Here is a 25,305-nt window from a genome sequence, read left to right on the forward strand (position 1 = left end):
AAGTTTGCAAAACAGTTAGGGAAGGCGGCGACACCAACCCGAGGGCTGGCCCAGCTTGTGCATTGCGACCAAGAAGGCAGGGGAGACCAGGGAATTCATTTCAGCAGGAGCAATAAAGTATTTCAATTTCTCTGAATCCACATTTCTAGTCAATTGGCTCTAGCGATTAATAGCCTCATTCACCACTTAGACGACCTCAGGCTTGGGCTCATCGTGGTCCAAGGGGTGGCAAGCAGACCACGTCTCAGAAACGCAGCCCAGCCCCTGGGCCAGCTGCAAAGAGCTCCAAAATGCTCTTTCTCAAGGCAACGCCTCCCCCAAGCAAATTGCATCCTTACTCCTTGATCGGAGAAAATGCTCCGGGCAGCCTTGGAGATTTTCAGAGGTGGAAGGTGTTCATTTATCAATGAGCACTGAACAATTTCCTAAATTAATAAGGCAACATTGTCCCACAATGCTAAGGAGCCAGAGCAGACGAGCATCCAGCAATGAGCAGTTCCGTCAGAAAAAAGCAGGTGAAATTATTGTAGGCTTCTTTTCCCTGCTTCCCTGGCCTCAAAGCATTTGGTCAGCTTATTCTTTTAAACGTTAACTTGCGAACAGCTCTGACGGGCTCACATCAGCCAAAAGAGAATAAAATTGGTGCTTGAAGACAAATACTGATTTATCCCAAATTCAACCTTTTAATATCTTAATAGGTGACACCACATTCTTTAAAGCAAATCCCTTCAAAGTTTTCTTTAAAAAAAAACCCTGACAAGACCTCTCTAAAATAGGCCAGCTTATTCCCAGGATCATGGCACAAAATGTATGACCTGTTTTGCTGAGCTACAATTTGAAACAGGAATCGCTTTCCATTTTTTATCCCTTTATTTTCTCAAAGTTTCCAAAGTCTGCTGGAAGGGAGGGAGAATGACAGTGCTTTGAGGCATTTTGGTATGCTAAATATTTATAAGCAACAGAGAAAAAGACTTTGGAAGTACAGTACAGAAAAGAACCCCAGTGCCATGCAAAGAATAAAAGATAAGGCTGAACAGTCGAATTCAGTTCAAAAAAGGTGCCTCAGAGCACGTGGGTGTGCAAATGTAGCCCCTTTCTGCAGTTCCTTGGAGATGCAGCTTCTTGCTCCTCCACACACTTGGAACTACCTTTCTGGAAGCGAATCCAAAAGGCTGCACAGCCCTAAGAAAATATAACCAAACAGACTGCGGATATAAGTTGGAATCAACCCAGAAAGACCAAACAAAATTCAAAAACACTGCACTAACTGAGCCGGGGAAAAGGCAACCATCACCAGAATCACCAACAGGTCAGACAACCAACAAGCCAAGGTGCCCCACTGTGGGTCCACCTCAAAACAAACTGAACACAGTTTGTTAGAAGCACGGCATCAGAAGGACCATCAGTCAGGACCCGTTTCTCATGGTTACGGAGAATGAGCTGAAAACAAAGGTGCAAAGGCACCTCACGACAGAAGGATGGATGGGGAGCTTGGGGGAATGGGAGTATTCCAGGAGCGAAATCAATCCCTCACGTTTGCAGACGCTCAAAGGACCCATCCATTCAAACTCCTAAAACTGGCTGCCAAAGCCAGCCCTGGCCTGCCCCTGTTTAGCACACGCAGCCTTGGTGTGCCACAGAAAGCCCAGTGGGTCCCCCCCACACCGATGGAAGCCACGTACCCCTAACCATGGACTTGGGTAATCCTCACGGCCGGGACTGCAGAGCCAATGGGGGCAGAGTATCCGTCTGGCCAGGAAAGGGAGACGGATGCTGTGTTGCAGGGCAGGCTCTTCTGGACGGACATGGACGCCTCGGCAGAGAGCGCTTTGAGGTTTAATCCAGCAGAGCCAGCATTCAGGGCCAGGAGTCACCCTGTAAATGTGCCCTGCTAATCCTCCCATCCGCCGCCCCGAGCAGTTCAATCTGCCTTTGTTCTCAAAAGCACTCTGATTTTCAATGAATTGCCCAGAAGGAGGGAAAAGAAAGGATTTTCAAACGCATTTCTGAACTTTGATCCATTTTAAATACTTGGCATTACTTTAATGCCGGCCTTCCTTGATGTTAGTTTAGGAGTTCATAAAATTTTCAAGGCATGTCTTATTAACCCAACAGTCCTTGTCTGTGTCTTCCACGGTTAACAAGTTCCTTAAATGCACATATTACTTAACTGATGTCGCCATTAGGGTTGAGCATATAAATATTCAGGGACTTTTTAATAAGTTGCACTTTTATCTATTAGGTTATAATGGGCTACGTTAAGGACTTTGCCAGCAGCATCCCCAACTTCTCGCAGTAGCCGCTGCCACCCCCACCTTCCAAGGCTGCCTCCTTCAGAAACTGCTTCACCTGCCCTCTCCCCCCCCCCCATTTTGGAAAACGAGAAACCTTTTGTGCATCCTGCAGCAGGAAGAACCGAGCCTGCGATAGGGACAAGGCACCCCCCCACACAAAAGAAGAGCACCGTACTCTTACTCATCAACAGGTATTTCAAGATCTCCCTGAGGCTTAAAGCTTAAATTTCCAAGACTTTTATTACCCTGGAAACTGCTTATTTCTTATGGTACAATAGCTGTTGGGGGGGGGGAACACCCTAACTAAATAAAAGAGCTCCGCTATCTCCTCATGGCAATGAACCATTTTGCTCTTCAAAGATTCTGAGGTTCAGGGAAGAGGCATCAGAAGTGGGGGCAGCAAAGTACAGCTATTGTGAAGTATGACTCTGTTAACAATTGTTTGCCACCTAGATTGTTCCTCTTATTTATTAACTCATTCCATTTTTATACCGCCCTCTCCCAAGACTCAGGGTAGTGTACAAAGCAATAAAATCACAACAAAATGCAACTATCAATCCCTAAACATAAACCAACATAAAATCTGTAACTCAGGAAACTTATTGCTAAAGGTCACCCCAGGAAAATGGCTGGGTATTAAATGCCTATTTTAAAAAAATAGAATTTTTATCTAGCGGGGCAAGGTATTCCAAGGGTTGAGAGCATCATGGAGATGGCCTGTCTCCTGGTCCATACACTTATTTTTCATGGGGAGAATCCTGAACAGTGCCTCCCTTGATCACCAGGCTGGCTGAAAAACCATTTCCCCCCCCAATCTCTACCCTATCAATGCTCATTCCAGCCATATTCACTTCCAGCAGGAGAGAGCAAAGTAGAAGAAAACCAAAAGGGAGTCTAAGCACAGGTCAGAGCCCCAATCTCCAAATTCCCCCCTAAAGTGATTGTGAGGTCCTTGTGAACCCAGCTATGGTGGGCATTTTCCCACCCATAATTTTGTCTCTGTCAAAGTTTAAGCCAGTGTTTCTCCACCTTGGCAACTTGAAGATGTGTGGACTTCAACTCCCAGAATTCCCCATGGCTGGCTAGGGAATTCTGGGAGTTGAAGTCCACACATCTTCAAGTTGCCAAGGTGGAGAAACACTGGTTTAAGCAAACGCAAACAGAAATGCCTGCACAAGGACTTTTTTTAAGTTCCTTCTTCCCTTGTATCAACTGATTTTGCTCTTTATAAATGTCCAAGTTCAGCAGAATTATGAATGTAGGTGTCCCACATTTATTTTGAACATGTCCTGAACAAATATCTTCCTACAACCCAATAGAAAACCAAGTTCCCCCTCCTTTTTTCAGAAAAGGCTAAGTATTTGCATCTCCAATTTAAAAAGTCACTTATATTGTTGTTCAACTAGGGAGCAGACTTCAAACACTTTGAAATCAATCCATCAGAGGAAAGTGAAGATCTTGAACCAAAGATGGGTGAGAGTGTGTGTAGTTAAAATTATATTGTTTTAAATGATGTCCTTGTTTTATGTTTCTACTTTTTATCCCTCTTTATGTAGCGTAAAATTGCAAGGATTAGCCTTCTGCCATTTTGGCCAAACTCCTCCGGAAAGCAGCGTGTACGCTCCAACAATCTCTCCCCCATAAAGGTAAAAATGTTGAAGCCAATGGGAGATATTTCTTTCTCAAGAGTAATGCCAAATTTATTATCGTTAATGGAAGTTGCAGAGGTAGAAACATGCCAAATGACAATGAATCCCCTGGAACGTACATGCCACCTCTCGTCTCCAATATAAAACTCGAAGCTTCGAACTCTGCCCTGGCGGCTGATTCCAAATGAAGCTCAACCATGCCAAAGCTCAGAGCCCCATCTGTGTCCACGGCGTGGGGCTTCCCAGGTTGCCACAGGATGCCTGATGCACCCAAGCTGTCTCTAGCTTCAAAGGACTTGACCAATCTGTTTCTCTTTTTCAAAAGGAGAACGTTTTAAATGAGTTGGTGTTTTCAGTAAGGGATGAACATTGCCTGTAAAGTGTGATTGGCTATACAAGTGATCGACTTTTCAAAAGAAGAAGAGCTGGGCCAATGTTTTCAACCGAGCTGTTTTACACAGAGAGAAAGGGAGGGAAAAGGAAACAAATTTTTTCCTCACCCACACAAGAAGCAAGCAGGCAGAACCTGTAAAAGCTGCATTCCTGAGCAAACCAAACCATGAGTGCTTGATCACAGGTAATAAGGATTCGTGCTACGTGATGGCCACCATTTCCCATCTAGAAACAAGAGTGATGTTCCCTTCTCTGATCCACTGCATGGAAGAGAAATCCGAGAAAAGGTTGTTTGCTTATCTCTTTCTCGGCTCACAATGAACCAAAATGTATGGTTGGGGGTGGAAATGTTGAGAGAAAGAAGGAGGCATAGGCACCCATGGGAGCAAGTGTGCGGGAGGGGTGGGGGGGAATGACTGTACCTGCATAACATCATGGGGGCTTCTACTGGATATCTACGAACAGAGGCAGCTGATTCCTGAAGGACACTCACTTGCCTTCTGCTGTTCCATTTAGAGGAGCTCTGCATGGAAGTGACTTATGAAAAACCACCTCACTTTGCTTTCTCCCCTCCCCACCCAGTGTTTCTAGGAGGGGAAAAACCAGGTAGAGTTTCACCTGCATAACAGCCGAACAGCATTTGTTAATGCCCAATGACCCTCTGGCCATTCCAAGATCTCCATTAGCGTTAGGAGAGAAACCCGCATGAGTACTCAACCAGCTTATAACCAAGCCTACAGTCAGCATGGAGGTATCCTGGCAGCCACAACCCACTTACAGTCCATCCATCTTCAAGCTGCCAAGGTTGAGAAACACTGGCCTAGATTAACACACTGCACTAAGAAATAACATAGCTTGTTTGGCTCTGGTTTAGTAAGTCATGCAGACATCATTACAATGTGCAAATCATGATTCATGGTTTAGTATGTTGAATGAACCCAACCACTTAGGGCCGATTTCGCAAACCATGAATAAAGCAAACGGAGGCTTAGGATAAGGTGTAAAACCAGTCATTCAGTCCTGCCATCAAGTGCAACATTCTCAGAGTTTTATTTTTTGGGCCAAAATCTTTTGGGCCATTTTGAATGTTTTGAGCCACCCTTTGGTGCAAGGCTTTAAATAACTCCTCACGCAGCATTTATGCTGTCTTAACTGGTGAGCATCTCCACCCCGCAAGCCCTGCTATGCTGCATCACTATGGCAGGAGAGGATGTTCCTCAGAAGGAGAAGCGAAGAATGCTGAGAATTATCAGCCCTTCAACGTAGACCAGACTAGGAAACCAAGACCATGTAAGTCAGTACTACTTTTATTGTAAAGGTATAGTAACAGAATCTTGCAAATCTGAATGCGCTTCCCCGCTCCAATCCCTTTATCTTTGTGTGAAGTAGGGAGGGGCTTTGCCTGAGTCGTTTACTCATGTTACATTCTTGACCCAGGCTCAGGCCTCTTTTATCTGACCATTGTCTTGGTAGCAGCTCTTCCTTCTATCCTTCAAGACCATATCCTCTGCCTTCTATAGGAATGTGTGCCAAGAATATGTTTCCAGCAAGGTAACCTAAGGAATGAAGGTCATCCCAGCTACCCAGCTAAAACAAGCAGGCACCTATTCAGGCTGTCCTTGACTTATGACCACAACTGGGACCAGAAATTTCATCACTAAGTGATGGAGCCATTAAGTGAGTCACACCCAATTTTGCAACCTTTTTGCCACGGTCATTAAGCGAATCAAGCAGTTGTTAAGCAAATCCAGCTTTCCCCATTGACTTTCCTTGTCGGAAGCCCCTGGGAAGGTTACAAATGGTGATCACATGACCCTGGGACTCTGCAACCATCGTAAATACATGCCGGTTGCCAAGCACCCAAATTTTGATCATGTGACCATGGGGACACTGCAACAGTCATAATGCAAGGACCAGTAGTCACTTTTTCAGTACCATCATGCCTTCAAACAGTTGTTAAACGAATGGTCATAAGTTGAGGACTACCTATATAAGGCAGCAGCAATATAAGAAGATGCTGGAGGCAGATGATAAATTTAGTGACAATGACAAGGCATCATTTTATACTGTGTGGGAGAAGGCAAACCACTCCTGCATTTTACAAAAAAAATCACACTGATTTGACAGTATAAAGTGATAGATGATATAGTGCCAGATGACAGACCCCTTAGGTTGGATGGCACTCAACATATTACTGAGGGAAAACTGAAGATCTTTCAGAGTACTAATGGTATTTATGATGCAGCTAGATTACAGCCTTCAGGATATCTAGTGCTGATGTTGCCATGCAGAAAAAGAAAATCTGAAGCTACAAGGACAAAATTACTGTGGGAACATGGAACATAACAAGCCCAAACATGGGAAAGTTCAACAGAGTGAAAGAGGAAATGAATCAACTACACATTGCCATCTTAGGCATCAGCAAACCGAGATGGACTGGAATTGGATACTTTCATTCAGCACTGTTTACTGCCTAGGACATGAGAAACCATAAAGAAATTGTGTTGTTTCTATAATTAGGAAGGGTGTAGCAACAGTACTTGGGTACAATACAATCAATGAGTAAACAGCATCAATTAGACTTCACAGACAATCCTTTAATGTGATGGCTATTCAAGTTTATGCTCCAACCAGTGATGAATAAGAAGAGAAGGTTGACAAGTTTTATGGTCAAGTTCAATCAGAAACTGGCAGAAAATGCAAGCAAGATGCGCTACTTGTGGCTAAGTGCCAAAGTTGGAAGTAGGAAGATATAATTGGATTGTATGGCTTCAGAAACAGAAATGAAGTAAGAGAATGACTTATCAGTTTCTGGCAATTCAATGATTTCTTTGTTGTTAACACAGTCTTCAAACAACAAAAACCATGCCTATATACATGGACATCACCAGATGGAGCACACAGAAATCAAATTGACTATATCGTTGGTACAAGGAGGTGGAAGAACTCAGTTACAATAGCAAAAATATGGTGAGGCACTGACTATAGAACAGATCACGAGCTGCTCGTGTGCAAGTGCCAAGTCAAGCTAAAAGGCAATAAGAAAACCAACCAGTTTTCATAGTATGATCTTAAGCACATACCCACCATTTTCAAGGAGAACACCAGGGATCCCTGTGAAGTTTTGAGCCTCATTGATAGGGAACCAGAACAACTGTGGAATGAAATCAAAGAAGTTGTTAGGGATGAATGAGAAAAGGAAATGCTAATGATGAAGAAACAAAAGAAAGCAAATTGGATGTCAGAACAAATGGTAGAAATTGCAAGGGGAGCAGAGAAGCCAACATCAAGAAAGACAAAAACCTCAGGAAGAAACTTAACAAAGAATTTCAGAGAGCTGTTAGAGACAAGAAGCAGTATTACAATGACATCTATAAAGATACTGAAGATGGAAAAAGACATGGAAAAACAAAGGAAGTCTTCCAAAAGATCTCCAAACTCAGAAGGAGGTTCCAACCTCAGATTGGTATGGTAAAGGATACCAAAGGACAAACTGTAGCTGATTCAAAGAAAATAAGACAGCAATGGAAGGATTATATTGAAATTCTGTACAAGACAGATGCAACATTCAAGATATCTTTGAAGATATCCCCTATTTACAAGAGCCACTATTATTAGGAGATAAGGTAGATGACTCTGGTCATCATGAAATCAGAAGGCTACAGGAATTGCTGGATTTTCTTCAGAAATATGGCAAACAACAGAAGAAGAATCAGCAAAAGTTCTAACCAATCTGTGCCAGAGGTCTGTACCAGAGATCAATCTCTATAACAATATCAAAGAAAGAAGATTTAATAGAGTACGCAAGAGTGGATTTTGAAGAAGCAGGTTAGGAAGAGCATTTACACTTTTGAACTTTGTTGTTTCTAGACAACTCCTGGGAATACAATGCACAACCAAGAAAATAAAAAAAGAATCATCAAACAAATCAACCCAGAGTTCTTACTTGAGGCACAAATGACCATGCTCAAATTATCTTACCTCAGGCACATTATGTGAAGACTAACTCTCTGGAGAAGGTTCTAATGCTGGGAAAGGTGGAAGGAAAGAGAAGAAGTGGACAATCAGCAGCAAGGTGCATGGACTTATTTACAGTGGCTATGAGTACACCGTTGGAAGACCTGAAGGACCAGGTTGGGGACAGACCATCCTGGAGAAAATCTATTTATGAGGTCACCAAGAGTCAACACCAACTTAATGGCACTTATTCACTCAATCAATCTATGAAGACTATTCTATTCTTTCAATGAGAATTTCAAAGTTAAAGTTCTCTGCCACTAATTCCCCTTTTTTTCTACTGAAAGAAAAAAAAGAAAAAGAAAGAGGCTTCGGGGCCCATCAAAAGACTTGATCAGTCCTATGGCCTGCCATTTCTCACCAGATCCAAGCCCCTTCAACTTCTGTGAGATCTGGGAATGGCTGCAAGAGAGCATGGGGTAGCGTCTCCCATAAGGTGAAACTGGTGGAGGACAATTAAGCAAGAGAGATGGGAGGGAGCAGGCTATATTTTGTTAATGTACAGATTTTGTTCTGTTGTTTCTACATTGACAAATATCTCTTTCACAGCAAAGCAACATCCTGGGAACAGCTGGGTGGCAGTTTCAAACTCAAATGAGCCAGAAGCACACGCTGGTAGTCACCTCTGATTGCTTCTGAATGGCAGCACATGGAGATTTATGCCCAGCTATAAATTAGGGCAATTATTTCTCCCTGGTTTGCTTTTTATTCCATGCAGTAAACTCCAGGCCTGCCTCCCCACTCCCCCCGTTTTAAGTAAAAAGGATATCTTCCCTTTCTTTGATAATGAGCTCATTCTGTTCCTCAAGTTGTCTGATCTTCTTCTCAAACGCCTCCTGCTCAGCTTTCAGTCGCTCTTCCGTCACCTCTTTTTCCTCGCTCACTCTGAAAAGATAAAAGCACGCACGCACAATCAGACAAATACGAGGCACCAATACAAGAAAATGAGTTTTGATCAGACTAGCCTGAGGCTCTAGGGCAACTCTACGATTCCTAGAGTCATCTACAGCACTCCCATCCAGATGCGACAGATATTTTCCTCTGCTTTTCATCCCTGAGCCCTGGCCAGGATGAGAGGAGCAGTCCAGCACATCTGGAAAGCACAGAATGCAAAGGATTGTGCCAGCCCTGTTAACAAAAAAAAAAACTTTCAGGGGGACACAGGTCCAGCCCCTCAACTGCTGACACACAGATATGGGTGGCCACTTCAGTCACCCAGCACACCATGAAGATCTTTGGCTGATGAAAGAGTGGTGGAACAGGGAACAGGGGCAGAACAAGGAGTAGCAATGGAGGCAAGCCATTCTTGCGAAGAGCCACCGAGGATACACTTGCTGACAAGTAACTCCGAAGAGAGCAGAGAAAATGGGGCCATGTGCTTGGTCAGATTTGTCAAGGTCTACAACAGGTTATTGAAACTTTTATTGCCTTTTGCAATAAAATAAAATAAAAAATAATAAAATAAAAAACCCTAAGGGCAGAAATGTCAAACATGTTTTCGATTAGGAAATGGCTTCAGTTTAGCAAAAACTACAGCTCCTTCCAGCAGTTAGCCTTCTCCCTCCTCTACGTGCCTTATCTGTCTTCCGTGCAGCCAACAAGAGTGCATTGTTTGATGCTTTGTCCCTGGCACTACAGTAAGAGCACTTCTCAACCTTCAGGAAAGCTGGCTTTCTTTTCACAAGAAGTTAGCAGGCAGAGGCTAAGCAGGAGCATCACGGCCAGTGCCATGCTCACAGCGATGCAGGCCACAGTATCCGTCTCCAAACCCAAGGGGATCCACCTCTACCAAATCTGTTGCATTTACGGCTACCTCAAGCCCTAGAAACCCCATCCAAAGATTTAACGCTACTTCCATGACTCTCCCCCACACAACGAAGTTAAGTGTAACTAAGTGCTTATTTTATTTTCCAAAAGCAAATCTTCCAGACAGGAGACAGTTGCTGTTATTGTTCAAAAGCTCCCAAGAAAGAACAGTTGAGAAGAGAAGAGAAGAGAAGAGAAGAGAAGAGAAGAGAAGAGAAGAGAAGAGAAGAGAAGAGAAGAGAAGAGAAGAGAAGAGACCCCTTTCTGCTCATTCTGCACCTCCAAATCTCATGCAAGTGAACATTTCTTAAGATACAAAGAGGGCAGGAAAAGAGTTTCTTGCTCAGAAAAATCCCTAGTGTGATCCTTGGATGGGAGACCACTAGGAAATTCCAAGGCTGTAGGCCTTTGGGATCAAAATCAAAGAAACTTTGTGGAGGAAGGCAATAGCAAACCACCGCTAGGAAAACAACATGGGCCCTTCTGCAGTCCTCAGGAATTGAGCTGGTGAATATTTTACCTAATGGAATGAACAGTCCAAAAGGGACAACTCAGATCTCATTCCAGGCTGCAACGTTTTGGTAACTTTGCTAAATAGGTGTGACCAACTTCAGACTTGTAGTGAAGCCTTCATGCAGGCAAAGGGTTCGGGAGAGAAGCCTCAGCCTCACCGAGCAGCTGCCGCGGATCAAAGCACGCTTACAAGGCCAGCAGCCCAGCCCAGCCCAAAGCACCAGCCCCACTGTAGGAGGAGGAGACAAATCTGGGCTGACTAAACCAATGACCACGTTTGAGCAGAAGGCTTCTAAATCTCATTTATATGTGGAACAGCTAAAGAAATACACATTTGGGCTGATTACTGAGAAAATGAATTTATTTACCGAACTGTAAGAGCAAGTTTCACTATAATTTATCCTCACAATTTTATTTCTCTTAGAATATGTACATGTTCCCGATTTAGTGTCTAGTAGGTCTTACTTTTCTAGGGTTTATTTATCTTGATATCATTTACAGGCTTATTTCTCAGGATTTAGAGAATAAAGGAACTTCAAAAAAAAAAAAAAAAACCACACACACACATCCGAAGGACCATTTGCAGCAGCTTTATTCCAGCCTCTTACAGGCTGCCCGCACAAATTTTCAGGACTAATTGTAATAACTGATAGAGCTCGTAAAGAGAAACTTTGACCCAGCGCTCCCATGACTCGTAACCACAGGCCGTAGCCCAATTCATCTGGAGGCCATGAAGCTGACTGCTCAGCTCAAGCTAATGACTTCAACTGAAGGCTGTTTCAGGCAGTACAAAGGAGCTGGAGTAAGTTCCAGATTAATGACTGCAAGGGAAGTGCCTGGCTGTAGCACACAACCATTTGGCTGAATTCCCACCTCTCTGGGCAATCAAGTACTCGAGATAGCTGCCAATAATTAAAAGACAGGATATAATAGAAAAATAAAAAATAACAGAAACAAATAGTAAACAATAAATAGTGAAATAGTGCATGTTTTAAATGGAGAAAGAGCAGGGGTCAATAATAACTCCTAATGGAATTTATTCCATAAGGCATCCTCCATCAACCTGAGTCCAGCAAGGAAGCAAGAGTAAATTGAGTCACTTTAATTTTTATTTCTTATTTTAGAGCCAGTTTGATCTAGTGGTGAAGGGCCCCAGGCTAGAAACCAGGAGACGGTGAGTTCTAGTCCTGCCTTAGGCATGAAAGCCGGCTGGGGGGGACTTTGGGCCAGTCCCTCTCTCTCAGCCCATTTTACCTCACAGGGTTGTTGTGGTGGGGAAAATAGGAGAAACAAGGGGTATTAGGTATGTTTGCCGCCTTGAGTTATTTATAAAAAATAAATAAAGGTGAGATTAAAAAATCTTTTTAAAAAAAACCACAGTCCATGGGCATCTTACCAAAAGCAAAATATAATTCTCTGCCTAGTACACATGCTCACACAAAGTGTTTGATTTTTGCATTTGGCAAAGCTCAACAAACACCTCAACGCTGTTGTTGTATTTAGCTATTTGAAAGCTCAACATTATCGCAATAGAAAATATCTGCTAATGCACACACTAAATACACAGTGACAATAAGGGCACATTACAACCCACTGACTCTCCATAGCAAAGTAGTTAATGTACCTACTGGCCAGCAACCACTTACTGTTGTCCAAAACGGCGCTCAACTAATTCAACTACGTACCCAAGCCCAGGGTACAGACTTGCCCTGTTATCTGGAAACAGTTTGATCCTGTTGAACCCAAGGAAGTAGACAGGGTCCTCCGAACAGTCAAGGTCACCACTTGCCATCTAGATCCATGTCCCTCCTGGCTGGTTAAGGCTACTCAGGAGGTGACATATGGGTGGGTACAGGCGATGGTGAATTCATCCTTGAGGGAGGGAGGGTGGGTTTCCAGCTGTCTTTAAAGAGGCACCAGTGCTTCCCCTCCTCAAGAAGCCATCACTGGACCCCACCATACTGGACATTGTTTACCCAGTTTCCCACCTCCCCTTTTTAGGGAAGGTGGTTGAGGTGGTGGTGGCATTGCAGCTCCACAGGATTCTGGAGGAAACAGATTATCTGGACCCCTTCCAGTCAAGTTTCAGGCCTGGATTTGGGACGGAAATGGCATTGGTCACACTCATGGATGATCTCTGGCAGGAGCAGGATGGAGGTAGTGCAACCATCCTTGCTCTTCTTCACCTCTCAGCAGCTTTCAATACCACTGACCATATCGGTATCGGTGTTGATTGGGAGCAAGAGATCCAGCCCACAGGCCCTCCATTGTGGGGTGTCGCAGGGTTTGGTACTCTCTCCACTCCTTTTTAACATCTCCATGAAACCACTGGGTGAGATCATCTGCCACCATGGGATGAACTATCATCAATATGCAGATGATACCCAGTTATACATCTCCATCCCGGGTGACTTGAGTGATGCTGTGTCCACCCTTTCACGGTGCCTGGAAGCTGTGGGAGTCTGGATGGGGAACAACAGGCTTCAGTTGAACCCTGGTAAGATGGAGTGACTGTGGATTAGAGGCCCCCCTGTATCCAAGAACTTACCATCTTTGGTTTTGGACAGGATCGCACTGCCCCAAACAGAACCAGTACATAATCTGGGGGTCCTCCTAGACTCACAACTACTGCTCAAAGAGCAGGTGACAGTTGTGGCCAGGAGGGCCTTTGCCCACCTTCAGGTGGTGCACCAGTTACACCCCTTCTTGCATCAGGAGGCTCTCCGGTCAGTCACTCATGCCCTGGTCATCTCTCGGTTAGACTACTGCAATGCGCTCTACATGGGGCTACTCTTGAAGAGTACCCAGAAGCTACAGCTGGTTCAAAATGTGGGAGCTGCATTGGGTGCCAATTTGCTTCTGGGTCCAATTCAAGGTGTTGGTTATTACCTTTAAAGCCCTACATGGCATGGGTCCAGGTTGCCTGAGGGACTGTCTCATCCCCATCACATCAACCCGTCCCACCCGGACAGGCAGAGGGGGCATGCTGCGGATCACATCAGCAAGAGAATGTTGCCTGGTGGGGCCCAGGAGGAGAGCCTTCTCTGCCATTGCCCCCGCCCTTTGGAATATTCTCCCCCGAGAGATGCAGTGGGCCCCTACCCTCCCAGCTTTCCGAAAAGGTTTAAAGACCTGGTTCTGTCAGTGTGCACGGGGTGATATGGGCTCTACCAGCCCCTGGGGGTGGTTAGCCCCCTGATGATGCTCCCTGGAATTACTTATCAATTTTCTATCTTCTTGGAACTTACTTATTTTTAGGATTGTTTTTATGTTGTATTTTAATGACTTTTTCTCTTGTTGTAAACCGCCCAGAGTCATTTTATGAGATGGGCAATGACAAATTTGATAAATAAATAAAATAATTACTTCATCCCCACTTCCTTTTTCCTTCAATTAGCTCCAGCCAACGGCAGCAGAAATCAATCCTGAACATGCTTGTTTGATCAGCAGATGCATTCTCCAAGTCTCCACACAGGAGGATATTTAAAAAAACAAGCCAGTCATAGGACATCAGAACAACTGGGTTTCAGCATGGATCAAACCTCTGCAATAGAGGACATTTTGTGCTGAACTCAGAATATTCAGAATGGTGAATGTAGGCTCCAAATGTTTTAAGTGCTGAACATTTTGCACACTCCTGCAAGTCTGAAATCCCAGATCACAAGATAACAAAACAGTTTCCAAGATGAGCTCTCCTTTCACAGCACCTCATATTCTCCAATTTGCCTGTTGGAGATTTGAGAGAAAATTTATTTTATTTTTATTTATTTTATTTATTAAATTTATATGCCACCTATCTCTGGGGAAGATGGGCAGCACATTAAATAAATAAATAAATCTCCCCCAAATTAAAGATTCTGTTGTCTGGTATAAACACACACTTGCTGTTGGAGGGAGATATTAGGCATGATGTGTTCTCTGCAAGCACTCTTCCCCAACTATGCAGAGAGACAACAATCCATTTACCAATAAAGAATCTCATTGATCCATCTATTTCTTTCCATCCATGCAGTGTGAGTCGGTGAGATTTCAAACAGAAGTTCCCCTTCCAAGCTACAGATCATTGGTATCTTCCACATATATAAGAAATTCTAGGAGCTGATGTGCTCCCAGCTTAGCTGGAACGTGCCAGCTGGGAACAGCAGCAGTACACCAGTCAGAATTAGATAAAAATTTGCATTGATTATGTTATTCTCTTAAACGCTACTGGTGATATTTGATTAGAATTATTTGGTTGACTCTATGGATCGGAAAGGCAGAATTAAAAAAAAAAAAAAGATGCCTCTGAACTGCGGTGGTGGAGAAATTCAAAGTAAAATGAGATTGCTCACTGGAAGTATTCACAATGAAGCTGAAGCTTAAATATTTTGGACCCAAAACGGGAAGAGTCATTGGAACAGACTTAGGTGCTTGGAAAAATCAAAAGCGACTGAAAAAGAGGCTGACTGAAGGCAGGTAGACGCTATCCCTGAGGATGAGAGCAAGAGCTGATAAGAGCTCAGAAAAGCAGGCCCCAAGAGTCAGTTCTGGGGAAATAACATTCATCCAGTCACAGAGTCAGAAGCAACTCAACAACAGAGCAAGAACAACAGTGGATCTGGCAGGTATAATCTGAACAAGCAAGGTGTGAAATAACCTCTGCTTCTCTTATGGATTGAAATTCAAGAAGGGCAGCCCAATTCTACGCTGCATGAATGAGCTTCAGTTGGGACAAAACAGTGTCTCCTGCTTCGCTACCGGGATTTCGCCAGCGCTGCCTTCAAAAAGAAACCCCTTCCACCATCTCCGGATGTAAAAGAGAATTATGACAAGTTTTAAAAGAGGGAATGAGGTGAGAAAGCTAAAGCTTAACTTCCCCGTTAGGCTGAAGAGTTCTTTTTAATTATATCCATTAAAACATTATTAGGTTTAAAAAGAGAGAGAGAGAACTGGGTATAAGAGAGTGTTATGCAGATTTTACTTCTCAAAATTAATGTCGCTGCAATGGTTTTTCTTCCCAGAAATCTCTAGTAGTTACAGCAAACTGTCCTTGGGGGGAAAAAATGAACACCCAAGGCCTTTCCAAAATATTTTGCTTAAACGAGTAATTAGCTACACAGTGGATGAAGGAGGATGATATCTAAATCCGTTTCATACATATGTTCACAAACAAAATGAGATTAACATAAACATTTTGTCCAGCTTACATTTAGAATTTTGAAAACTAAATCATACGTGTATCATGCATCGGCCTGGTCACCATTAATTGTGTGACTTCTAGAAGAGTGTTTGTGCACCCGCTGCTTTGTCTGCCAATGGAAAAACTGGAGCTTTCCAAAATCCTGATTTAGGAACCAAACTGAGTTTACACAAAAAGGAACAATGATTCATTGAAAAAGAAACTTCTGCCTCAAGACAAAGAAAAAGGGAAAGAATAAAGGGAAGAACTGCCAAAGTTGTGTACTGGTGCTACCAGACAAATAATTGCAAAGAAATATGTAGGAAATAAAGTCAAGGTAGAAATTGCCCATTGATTCTCAGAAATAAGTTTGGTTTCCACAATTACACCTAAATCACTACCATGCATGTCTGATTATTATTAGATTATATTACACAGAGGGATTGTGCTAAAAGTATTATTAATATGGCCTTCCATAAGGTTGCCCCATACACAAATATCACATTCTTCTGACCAAAGTGATGTTTCCAAGGTTTTTTTTTCATTTGTAGGTTCATTCAAAATAAAAACACACAATAGTAAACACCATCAACAATAATTGGCGTTTTCTAATCTCACACTCTTAGAAAACGAGTGACTCTCCAAGTAGACGCAATGAGACACATATGTGGAAAAAAACTGTCATCAAAGGAAAGTGGAATTTATTTGTGGAAGTCCACATGCCATGGTCACAAACCCAAATTCCAGGTTCAAGTTAGACAAGTTTGCAGAACTATGTGTGTTAATCCTTATTGACTCCAACTTCAGAGTTTCATGACGAAACTGAAGTGTTCCATAGAGCTGGAAAAAAGCGGAATGGTCTCCATGGGATGGACAATGGCATGGGTGAGGAGCAGGTAAGGATAACACACAAGTGGTCATCCATAGGCCACTCTGGGCCAGCCAATGTCTGTCAGCCCAGCCCACCTCACAGGATTGATGCTGAAGGAGAAACTTTGGAGAAGCAAGTTTCAAGCATGCCACTTTGTGTTCCTAAAGCAGGTAGCCTGTGGCTCCTAAGCTCCTTCAATGGGGCTCACGAAGCCTACTCTGACCTCTACTGCTGAAAACTGACAGCCAGAAAACTTATTAAAATGGTAATGCAAGCGTTAGTTATGGCCCCCGGCTGACCCATAGGAGCCTACTCCATCTTAGAGAAAAGACAGAAGATAAACGTAAATAACATCCCTCCTCCCATATGCTAGTGGGAGCCACTAACATAACACCAACATACTTCTCACTTTGCATAGTCCTGGAACGCAATACATTTTGCTGCTCCAATCCAGACTTACTAAACTGACCTTCCCAAACTGGCGACCTCCATACTAATAGCAAGGCCCGTGGTGACTGGGAATTCTGCAAGTTGCTGGGACTGTAACTCCCAGAATTTCCAGGCCCCAGAGTTTCTGGTCCCAAGGCATCAAGCTGGTTATAGGCTGGGGAAAGCTGGTCCAGAGTCTGCCCTGGCGAAGTCCATGCTAGCATTCTGCGCTATTCGCTGCTACAGAGCTTAGAGCAACCACAGAGCCCAGTTCAAAGAAGGCTCTTGGATGCTGAGGCCAACCAAAACAGCTGCCTCCACTCAAGCCCCTGAGCTTCCTCGCATTCTTGAGTTTGGCCTTAATGGGTTCTGTAAATCCAGCTACTGTGGCATGTAAGCCATGACGGATGGTGCGGCGGTGCCTTACAGTATTCAACAATGCGTGGTGAAACAAGCCATGCTTTAGTGTGACTCAGGTCATTTGTGGCAGGCTCACTGCCAAATTCCCTGCCGGGGAGATCTATAGTCACCTCTCTGTGATCTCTCAGAGACAATGAGGTAACACGCTTTTAATAAGGAGAAATGTGTCCCCTTCATAAGGAAAATCCCAGCCTCAGCCTACCACATTATCAGACAGAGCTAATCCTCACCTTGCAAGCTCCTTAATTAAGTTTGCGATGCGCCTCTTGTCTTCAGGACATAAATCCTTTAAAGAAGCACTCTTCGTTCCTCCTTTGTCAGGGACCTAAAAATTAAAACCAGCATTTGCAAAAAGAACAGCATTAACATGGAAGAAATATTTCTGAATCTACAATAAAAGTATTTCAGGCACCAACGGCTGCATTTTCAACAGCATATTCAGCCCCACTTGAACGGACTAGTGAAGAAGACACAAGTTTTTTAAAACAACTGGTGAGATAATTTCCCAAATTTTGTGCTGGAAGAACCATCATTGGCTCATGCTTCTACAAATGAGCTTCATCAGGGGCTGGGGGGAGGGAAAAGAGCAGGGCTGCAACTTTTCAAGGGCCTCAGAAATGTGGGTTTGGACAGGGGGTGGAAAATGCAGTCCTATTTTTAACCTTTATGAATTTATAATCTATGGCTAATACATTTTTGCCAGAAGTAAGCAATTCCTATGTAAAACTTAATAAGATCTGAAGTATTAGAAGCCTTTTTAAAATGCAAATTACAACAGAAAAAGGGCAAAAGTACATTTTGGAAATGTAAAAAAAAAAAATGAATGATTCAAAATCCCCAAATGACTGTATTCTCAGAGAAGCTCTCGTATGCGGCATTTGATTCACTGTTGAAAACTGTGCAATTCACAACTCAGCATTCATCCCACAATTCTAGCTGCAAATTCCAAAACCCATTAGATTTAACTGTAACATTTTCTTGTCGCAACATCCCATTTGCTACCAGAGTGGGTCTTTCGGCCTCATGTGCCACCAAACTGCTAGAGCATCAAAAAGCCACAGCACCAATGATCTGATCACCCTCTTTCACTAAAAGAGCTGGTTTACTCTGCACTCTTGCACCACCAGAGGGCCCTTCGTTGTCCAGAAACTTTCTACATGCGTGCCAAGTATAAGACTTAACCATTCTCGGGAAACCAGATAGGTGTGTTAGAATACAAGATTGGCTCTTTAATTAAATCCTCCGTTTTGCTGGTAATAGCAAATGCCTCTCCTAAAGCAAATATTGCCAGCAGCTAGGCCACACAGCTAGAGAACCAAAACTATACCAATGAACTATTAATTATAGTGCAGGTGTTTATGACTGAACAACACCGAAAGGAATTCAGGGAGAATGGCTAACCCATGAATTAAACATTTGTTAGGAGAGAGATGGGGAACCTCCTGAGAAAGACCCACGTAATACGAATATAAATCAGTGTGTTTCAGTTATGCACACCACGAACACAGGCCACCCTGCATGATGTAACTGCATCACGGTTCTGATCTTAAAATCATGACAACAGGAGCTGTCAGAATCTGGATCATGGCCTGAAGGGAAACGCTATTCCCCAACAGGAACAAACAGGTACAGCTCAGAACGTGCTGCACTGCTGGAGGTCTCCATGCCCGGAGAACGTTTCGCTACCCTACCAAATAACATCATCAGTGCAAGAGCTTTGGGAAAGCAAAATGCTGATACGACTGCAGCTCCAAGACCAAGCTGAGAGGACTCCAGCAACGTGGCGTGCTCTCTTCCCTCTGCACCATGCTTTCCTGCCGAAAAACCATCCCTGCTGTCCTTAGCAGCGTTTTCTGTTGCATGAAGGAAATTCCTCTTGGAACTCGCAGAAGCTTCCTGGGAGATTTCCAGTGGAATCTTGGTTCAGGGGAAGGATTAAAACACCCCAAGCTGGGTCAGTCCCTATCCATGACAGATATTTTTAGAAGAAGATGTTGAAAGCCAATGAAAGCCATCAGCTACTCATCCCAAACAAGGGAGGCAAGAGAGCCAGACATGACACCTGTACCTGCCCAAACATGGATTAAAGGGGAGGGGGGGAAATAGCGGAGATAACCAGTGGGTTGCTGGACCAGCTAGGCCTTCTAAACCAAGATAGTCCTTACAGCCGAGGCAAAGCCATTTGGTTCTCTCTGCTATTCAGACACCTGTCCTTCTGGTAAAAGGTGAGATGAGTGGCTATACAAATTGACAGACAGACAGACAGATCTCAAGCCCTTGGTGTCCTAGTCTAGCCTACGCTTGCTACTTGCTCTTTCTGGCACAAGATCTCGGCTGGAGTATAATGGGTATTTTTTTTTTCATTTTGAGTGGGTCCTGGTTTCCATTTTTTCACATATTCATAGAGGTGTGATGGTTGTTAGCCACCCAGAGTTATATTGTACAAGGTGGGTGGCCATATAAATCTTATAAATAAACAAACACACTTGCCTAGAGTGCCGAGGAAGTTCCTTATCTAGCAACTCGTACTGTAAAAGGGACAGGGAACTGGCAGATGCAGGCCCAGGCTTCCTCCAGATTTTGGAAGAAGCATTCTTAACTGAGAGCAAAGGATATTCTTCCCTATCCCCAATACATCTCTTTTGTTTAAAGAAGCAGGGTTAAGTTTCCAAAAGATGGGATTCCATGTTTAGTAGCCACATTCTATCAGCTAAGGCAGGGTTTCTCAACCTCAGTAATTTTGATGGGTGGACTTCAACTCCCAGAATTCCCCAGCCAGCATGCTGGCTAGGGAATTCTGGGAGTTGAAGTCCACCCATCTTAAAGATTTAGACGCTGCTGTAAGTTATGCAAAGCTAACAAGGCACACCCTTCTTCTCTGAAGAACTATCAATGTCTTGCCAGTGGCACAATTAAGAATGGATCACACAACACGAGGCTCACATCTTTTCCCCACCACGGGTATCTCCTGAACGGCATGACTGAGCCGTGGCGAAACATTACCAAGAAAATGCGCCCTTTTGGCTTGCACTATTTCTTTCAGACACTTCAAAAGATAATAAACTTTATTATTTTAAGCTGACTTTGAAATGGATACTAGCAATCCACTTGCACCGAGTGAAGATTCGGGCAACCCCAGGCAGCCAAGAGTTTCATTCAAGTCCTTCGATTTCTTTTTAATTTACAACAGCCTTTTCACTCAAACTGCTTCCAGTTAATAGCTCCAGGTTTTATCTGCTAAAATTCTCCGTGTTTTCAAAAGACCAAGAGTTTCAAAGGCTGTGGCTCACCTGGTACACGCACACCATACACGGTGCTCCTCTATTGCATGAGACAGGGCCACCTGCAACTCCCTTTGCACACTGGAGTCAAAGAATTTCAGTGGCACAAATGCCAAAGGTGATCAGTACTCAAGGGTTTCTCTTGGTGATCAAGTTTCATGTGCATTTAAGCAAACCCAACAGTTTGAGTTCTGAATGCGGGTTTTATCCGTTTTTGAATATTCAAAAACGGATAAAACCCACATTCAGAACTCAGAAACTGTTGGGTTCATAACATAACACTCAGCACGTAAGAGTGCAGGAAAATACAGTCTGCAGGATAAGATAAGCACCATACCCCCTGAGATTCACTTGGCCCCAAGCCTCTGGCATTTTGTAAGCCCCTGAAGACCTGGATGCTCCCTCAGGCATGAGGTCTGGGGGTTGGTTGAACCTGCTGTGATTTTCCTTCATCTGGTTTAAGTTTGCATGAATAGGATTAGATTGTCCTTGGGAGCCATTATGTCATTATTGTGCTGCTGCTGCTGCTATTGTTGTTGCTGTTGTTACTGGTTCCTTTTTTGTTGCTTTTGCTGGTTTCATCAGCCAGAGTCACAATTGTGAGATGGGCAGCTACTGTATATAAACTGAGATACAAATGAACAAAGAAATGTGGAGTCCTTGGTGTTCTCTGAGCTTGGTTGTTTTCTTGTCGACATTTCATTACGTGACTAGGTAACATCTTCAGTTAATAAATAATTACATGTGTATTGTATTGTATTGTATTGTATTAGATATATAAATGCCACTGATCTGCCCCATAGAACTGTGGGGTGCAAGCACAGTCAAATATATGGATTCAACTGTCAGATTACTTGGAGATATCTATCTAGGCTTATCTCCTAACAGGATACCTAAATATAGCTATCCAGAAGTGTCAACAGATGCTCACAATTTCCATGCACCAAAAAATAATGACTATTATTAAAATAGCAGATGTTATTAAATATCTGAACAAGATATTTGGAAAGGAGAAAGCACACCTATGGAAACTAAGCAGAAAAAAGAAAGTCAGGCACCCCATAGTCAAAAATAAGAAGAGTAGCTAAAAAAAGAAAGTAATTCAATTCAGGAAGGAACGCCTCCTTCCCAGGCACAGGTTGCACAAATTTCACCATAACCGAAACCTCATTTTGACTACCCACTCCTGCCTCCATCGTTCCATTAGCGATACAACGCTGGGATCACATCATTTCTGATAAATACCCAGCGGTGGAGAAAACAGCTTCCCTGAGAAACATGGAGGGTCCTGAAGGCTCAAGTAGTACTCTCCTCCAAGAGCGAGGCAGAACAGCCGAGGGTGCTCCCTAAGCTACCGAAAAACAGGCCCAGGAAGCAGCTATCTTTTCTGTGGCACAGGAGTGGTAGTGGCCAAGCAAACGCCGGGTGGCTGCCGTCTGCCAATGCAGCAGGGCACCCCAGGGCACCAGGGAGAAGGAGATGGCTGAGACCTCATTTACGGAGCACCGGTTTTGCCGACAGGACGTGTCACTTGAACAAAGTTCAGTCCAGCCACGCTCACTTGCTGCTAGCACATTAGCAGGGGATTTTTTTTCAATGTTTATTTTAAAAGCCCGGTTGGCTCCCCAGCTGGAACTTTGCGACTCAGGAGTAGCTTATAATAGCCAAAGAGGACCAAACAAGAAAACATCTGAGATAAAAAGCAAAGAATCAGTGACCTGGTCCACATTCATACTCCACTCCTGATGGACTCTCTACTTATCCCACCCTAATGCCCAGGGGGATAGCCACGTTTTTAGAGCCTTTCTGAAGGCCAAGAAGGTTGGGGGCCAACCAAATAATCAGGATAGGGTTATATGCAAAGGTCCCTGCCATGACCTCAAAACCTGCCATTTACATCCACCCAAACGGTGATATTATCTCCTGCCCACCAGGAAGGAATTTTTTGCTCCCTACACACTGAAGAAGGAACTGGTTCTGTCCACTCCATCTTGGACGGGCCCTGCCACACATCCGGACCCTACACCCGATGACAAAACCACATCTGGAAGGCCTTGCAAAAAGCCTGCAGGATCAGGGTCAGTCTAATCTCTGGTGGAATGATCTTCCAAAGGGCAGGCGCCTCTTCCTGGCCCCGCCAGATGGCACTCCCTGACAGACGGGACCCGGAGCATGCCTCTCCTGCCAGACCTAATGGGATAGATAATGGGGGAGAGGTGGTCCCTCCAATATGCCACCCGCCTCCCAACAGCTCTGAGTGGTGAGCAGCACAAGCCCACCACACGTGCAAACGTGGCCTGCAGCACCCTCCTGCTGCCGCTGTGACAAGAAAAGCCACACTGACCTGCTGCCCAGGTTCTTCTCCAATGCTTTTCAAGACATCCATCGGGGCAGGAGTCGCAGCAACAGCTACTTTGGCCTTCACTTCTGTTTTCTGCCCTCTCAGTAGATGCCTTGCTCTAAAATTCCTCTCGTCAGAGACTCCTGCAGATTGAACAAACGAGACCAGGAAATTCTCCAGTTGTTCTTACAAAGCATCTCTCCCAACTCTTCTAGTAAAAAGGAGAAACTACAGGAAGCATTAAAAGGAATCCTATCACACACACACACACAACATCACACGTTTTAGGCTTTTCAAGAAATTGCCTCTTGCTGCTCCTCCTATCAGAAGCAGGCCCGATATCTGTCTTCAAGATTCCCATAAAGGCAATGCCGTAAAATTCACTCATTGAATTTATTGGCTTTTGATTGTTATCGCACCTGGTGCTTTTCAACACACTTCTTCATAAGGATAAGTTCAATTAATTTATGGACCAAGCTCACACGTTTTTAATTACTCACTTTGGAGTTGTTTAATCAACTTTATAACATTATGTGCTAATGCTGGGCTTAGCTACTATCCTTCCTTCCTCCCATTTCTTTTAAAACAGGAAATCATCTACAATCTTTCCAAGCAAGCCACATACCAAGGAATGGAATGGGGAGGGGGAGGGGAGGGGAGGGGAGGGGAGGGGAGGGGAGGGGAGGGGAGGGGAGGGGAGGGGAGGGAGCTAACTAACTGAAGATTAATGACAATCAAAACCTTTACTGCCAAACCAATGGTTAGAGTTAGGGTGCCCTTATCATTTGGGTCTAAGAATTTTTTTTCTTTCTTCTTTTTCTTTTTTGGTAAGGGTCAGTTGTTTCCTATATGTCAATCTCTCAAGCTATCCTGCCATAAAGCCATGCTTCTCTCTGCTTTCTTATAGCCCAGCCACCCCAACACAACAGAAGATGTGGGGTATATCAATTAATACAATACTGAGCAGATATGGGGAATCAGCAGCTGTCCAGAACGATCAATCGCATTCCCAGGCTGGCTGAGACTGACACAACATCTGGAGGACCGTACTTTTCTGAAACACAAGACTTATCCTGTACTGGATCAATAATCTACCTGTCCAGAAAAGGGTTTCCAAAGTAGCTCTGGAAACGGTTCTGTAAAAAAACTTCTTCCATCACCTTTGCTGTCAACTTCCTTTGGCCATCTTTCAGCTACTCCCTAACACAGTGTTTCTCAACCTTGGCAACTGGAAGATGCGTGGACTTCAACTCCCAGAATTCCCCAGCCAGCAAGCGGGGAAGACTGCCCTAACAGAAACTGTTCCAACAGGCAGAACAGCAGAGGGAGTTAGGGAAAGTAGTTCTATTCTATTGGCTCTTCTGAAAGAGCAGCTACCTACCCCCCACTTTGAACCAAGCTAGCAACACCCACTCCACTGGCTAATTGTGATATGAGCCACTCCTGGGGATCCCCCCCAACACATGCAAATTTGTACACAAGAAACACATTTGTGTACAAATTTGCATGTGTATATGCTTGCCAAAAGCAATACCCCAACAGAACAGAGGGCCAGGACAAAAAATATATCCATATGTGAAGTAAATTAAGAATTTATTAAAATTAATTGCCTGTAAAATAAGGTACCCCGTTTATAAAAATCAATTGACTTCTATCTGTATATACCAACAGCTCTCACACACACACACACACCATTCACACTGCAGAAACATTCAAGCACATACAGACACATTCCTCCCCCCTTGTTCTTTCTGGTAGAAACTCTGATAAAAAAGAAAAGAAACAGACTAAATATGTTGCAATGGGAAGGTGAAGCTGCAAAGGCAAGAGATGGGGAAGGAATCAGGATGAAGATGAAACAAGGGGAAGAGTAACTGGGCAAGTAAGGAAGGATTTCCTTTGTCATGACAAAAAGGGTTAAATTCACCAGGCAAGCAACAGCTAATTTTCAAAGGCATTCAGCTTGGCAGCCCTGATATGTTTACAGCTGAGGGAGTCAGAAAGCTAATCTTCTATATTACCCTTTCATTTTTTGCCTGGTTTGAAGGATTGCAACACATCTCATCTTGTTGTAATCTTCTGCTACACCTAAATCATGGCTACTCAATGAATGCTTGTAGTATGCACACAAAC

The 25,305-nt window shown here is 43.8% G+C and overlaps 1 protein-coding gene across 5 annotated transcripts in view; it reads right to left on the minus strand.

The window, feature by feature from the left end:
- KIAA1328 (KIAA1328 ortholog) overlaps positions 1 to 25,305 on the minus strand; it is a 196,057-nt gene that overhangs the window by 165,860 nt on the left and 4,892 nt on the right. For 3 of the 5 annotated variants that reach the window (XM_007428308.4, XM_088152612.1, XM_088152611.1), the window contains exons 3-5: positions 23,176 to 23,315; positions 17,781 to 17,875; positions 9,123 to 9,238 (exon numbers count right to left, since the gene is read on the minus strand). In XM_007428308.4, coding sequence (XP_007428370.3) covers positions 9,123 to 9,238; positions 17,781 to 17,875; positions 23,176 to 23,315 — 351 coding nt within the window. Of the gene's footprint in view, positions 1 to 7,423; positions 9,239 to 17,780; positions 17,876 to 23,175; positions 23,316 to 25,305 lie in introns of those variants that run through there. The other 2 variants (XM_088152614.1, XM_088152613.1) reach the window with 2 other exon arrangements.

Source organism: Python bivittatus, unplaced genomic scaffold (genome assembly GCF_059951505.1).
Source record: "Python bivittatus isolate LINGU-HERP-01145 unplaced genomic scaffold, Pbiv_v1 ctg000570_np1212, whole genome shotgun sequence".
In the NCBI taxonomy this organism is placed as follows: domain Eukaryota; kingdom Metazoa; phylum Chordata; class Lepidosauria; order Squamata; family Pythonidae; genus Python; species Python bivittatus.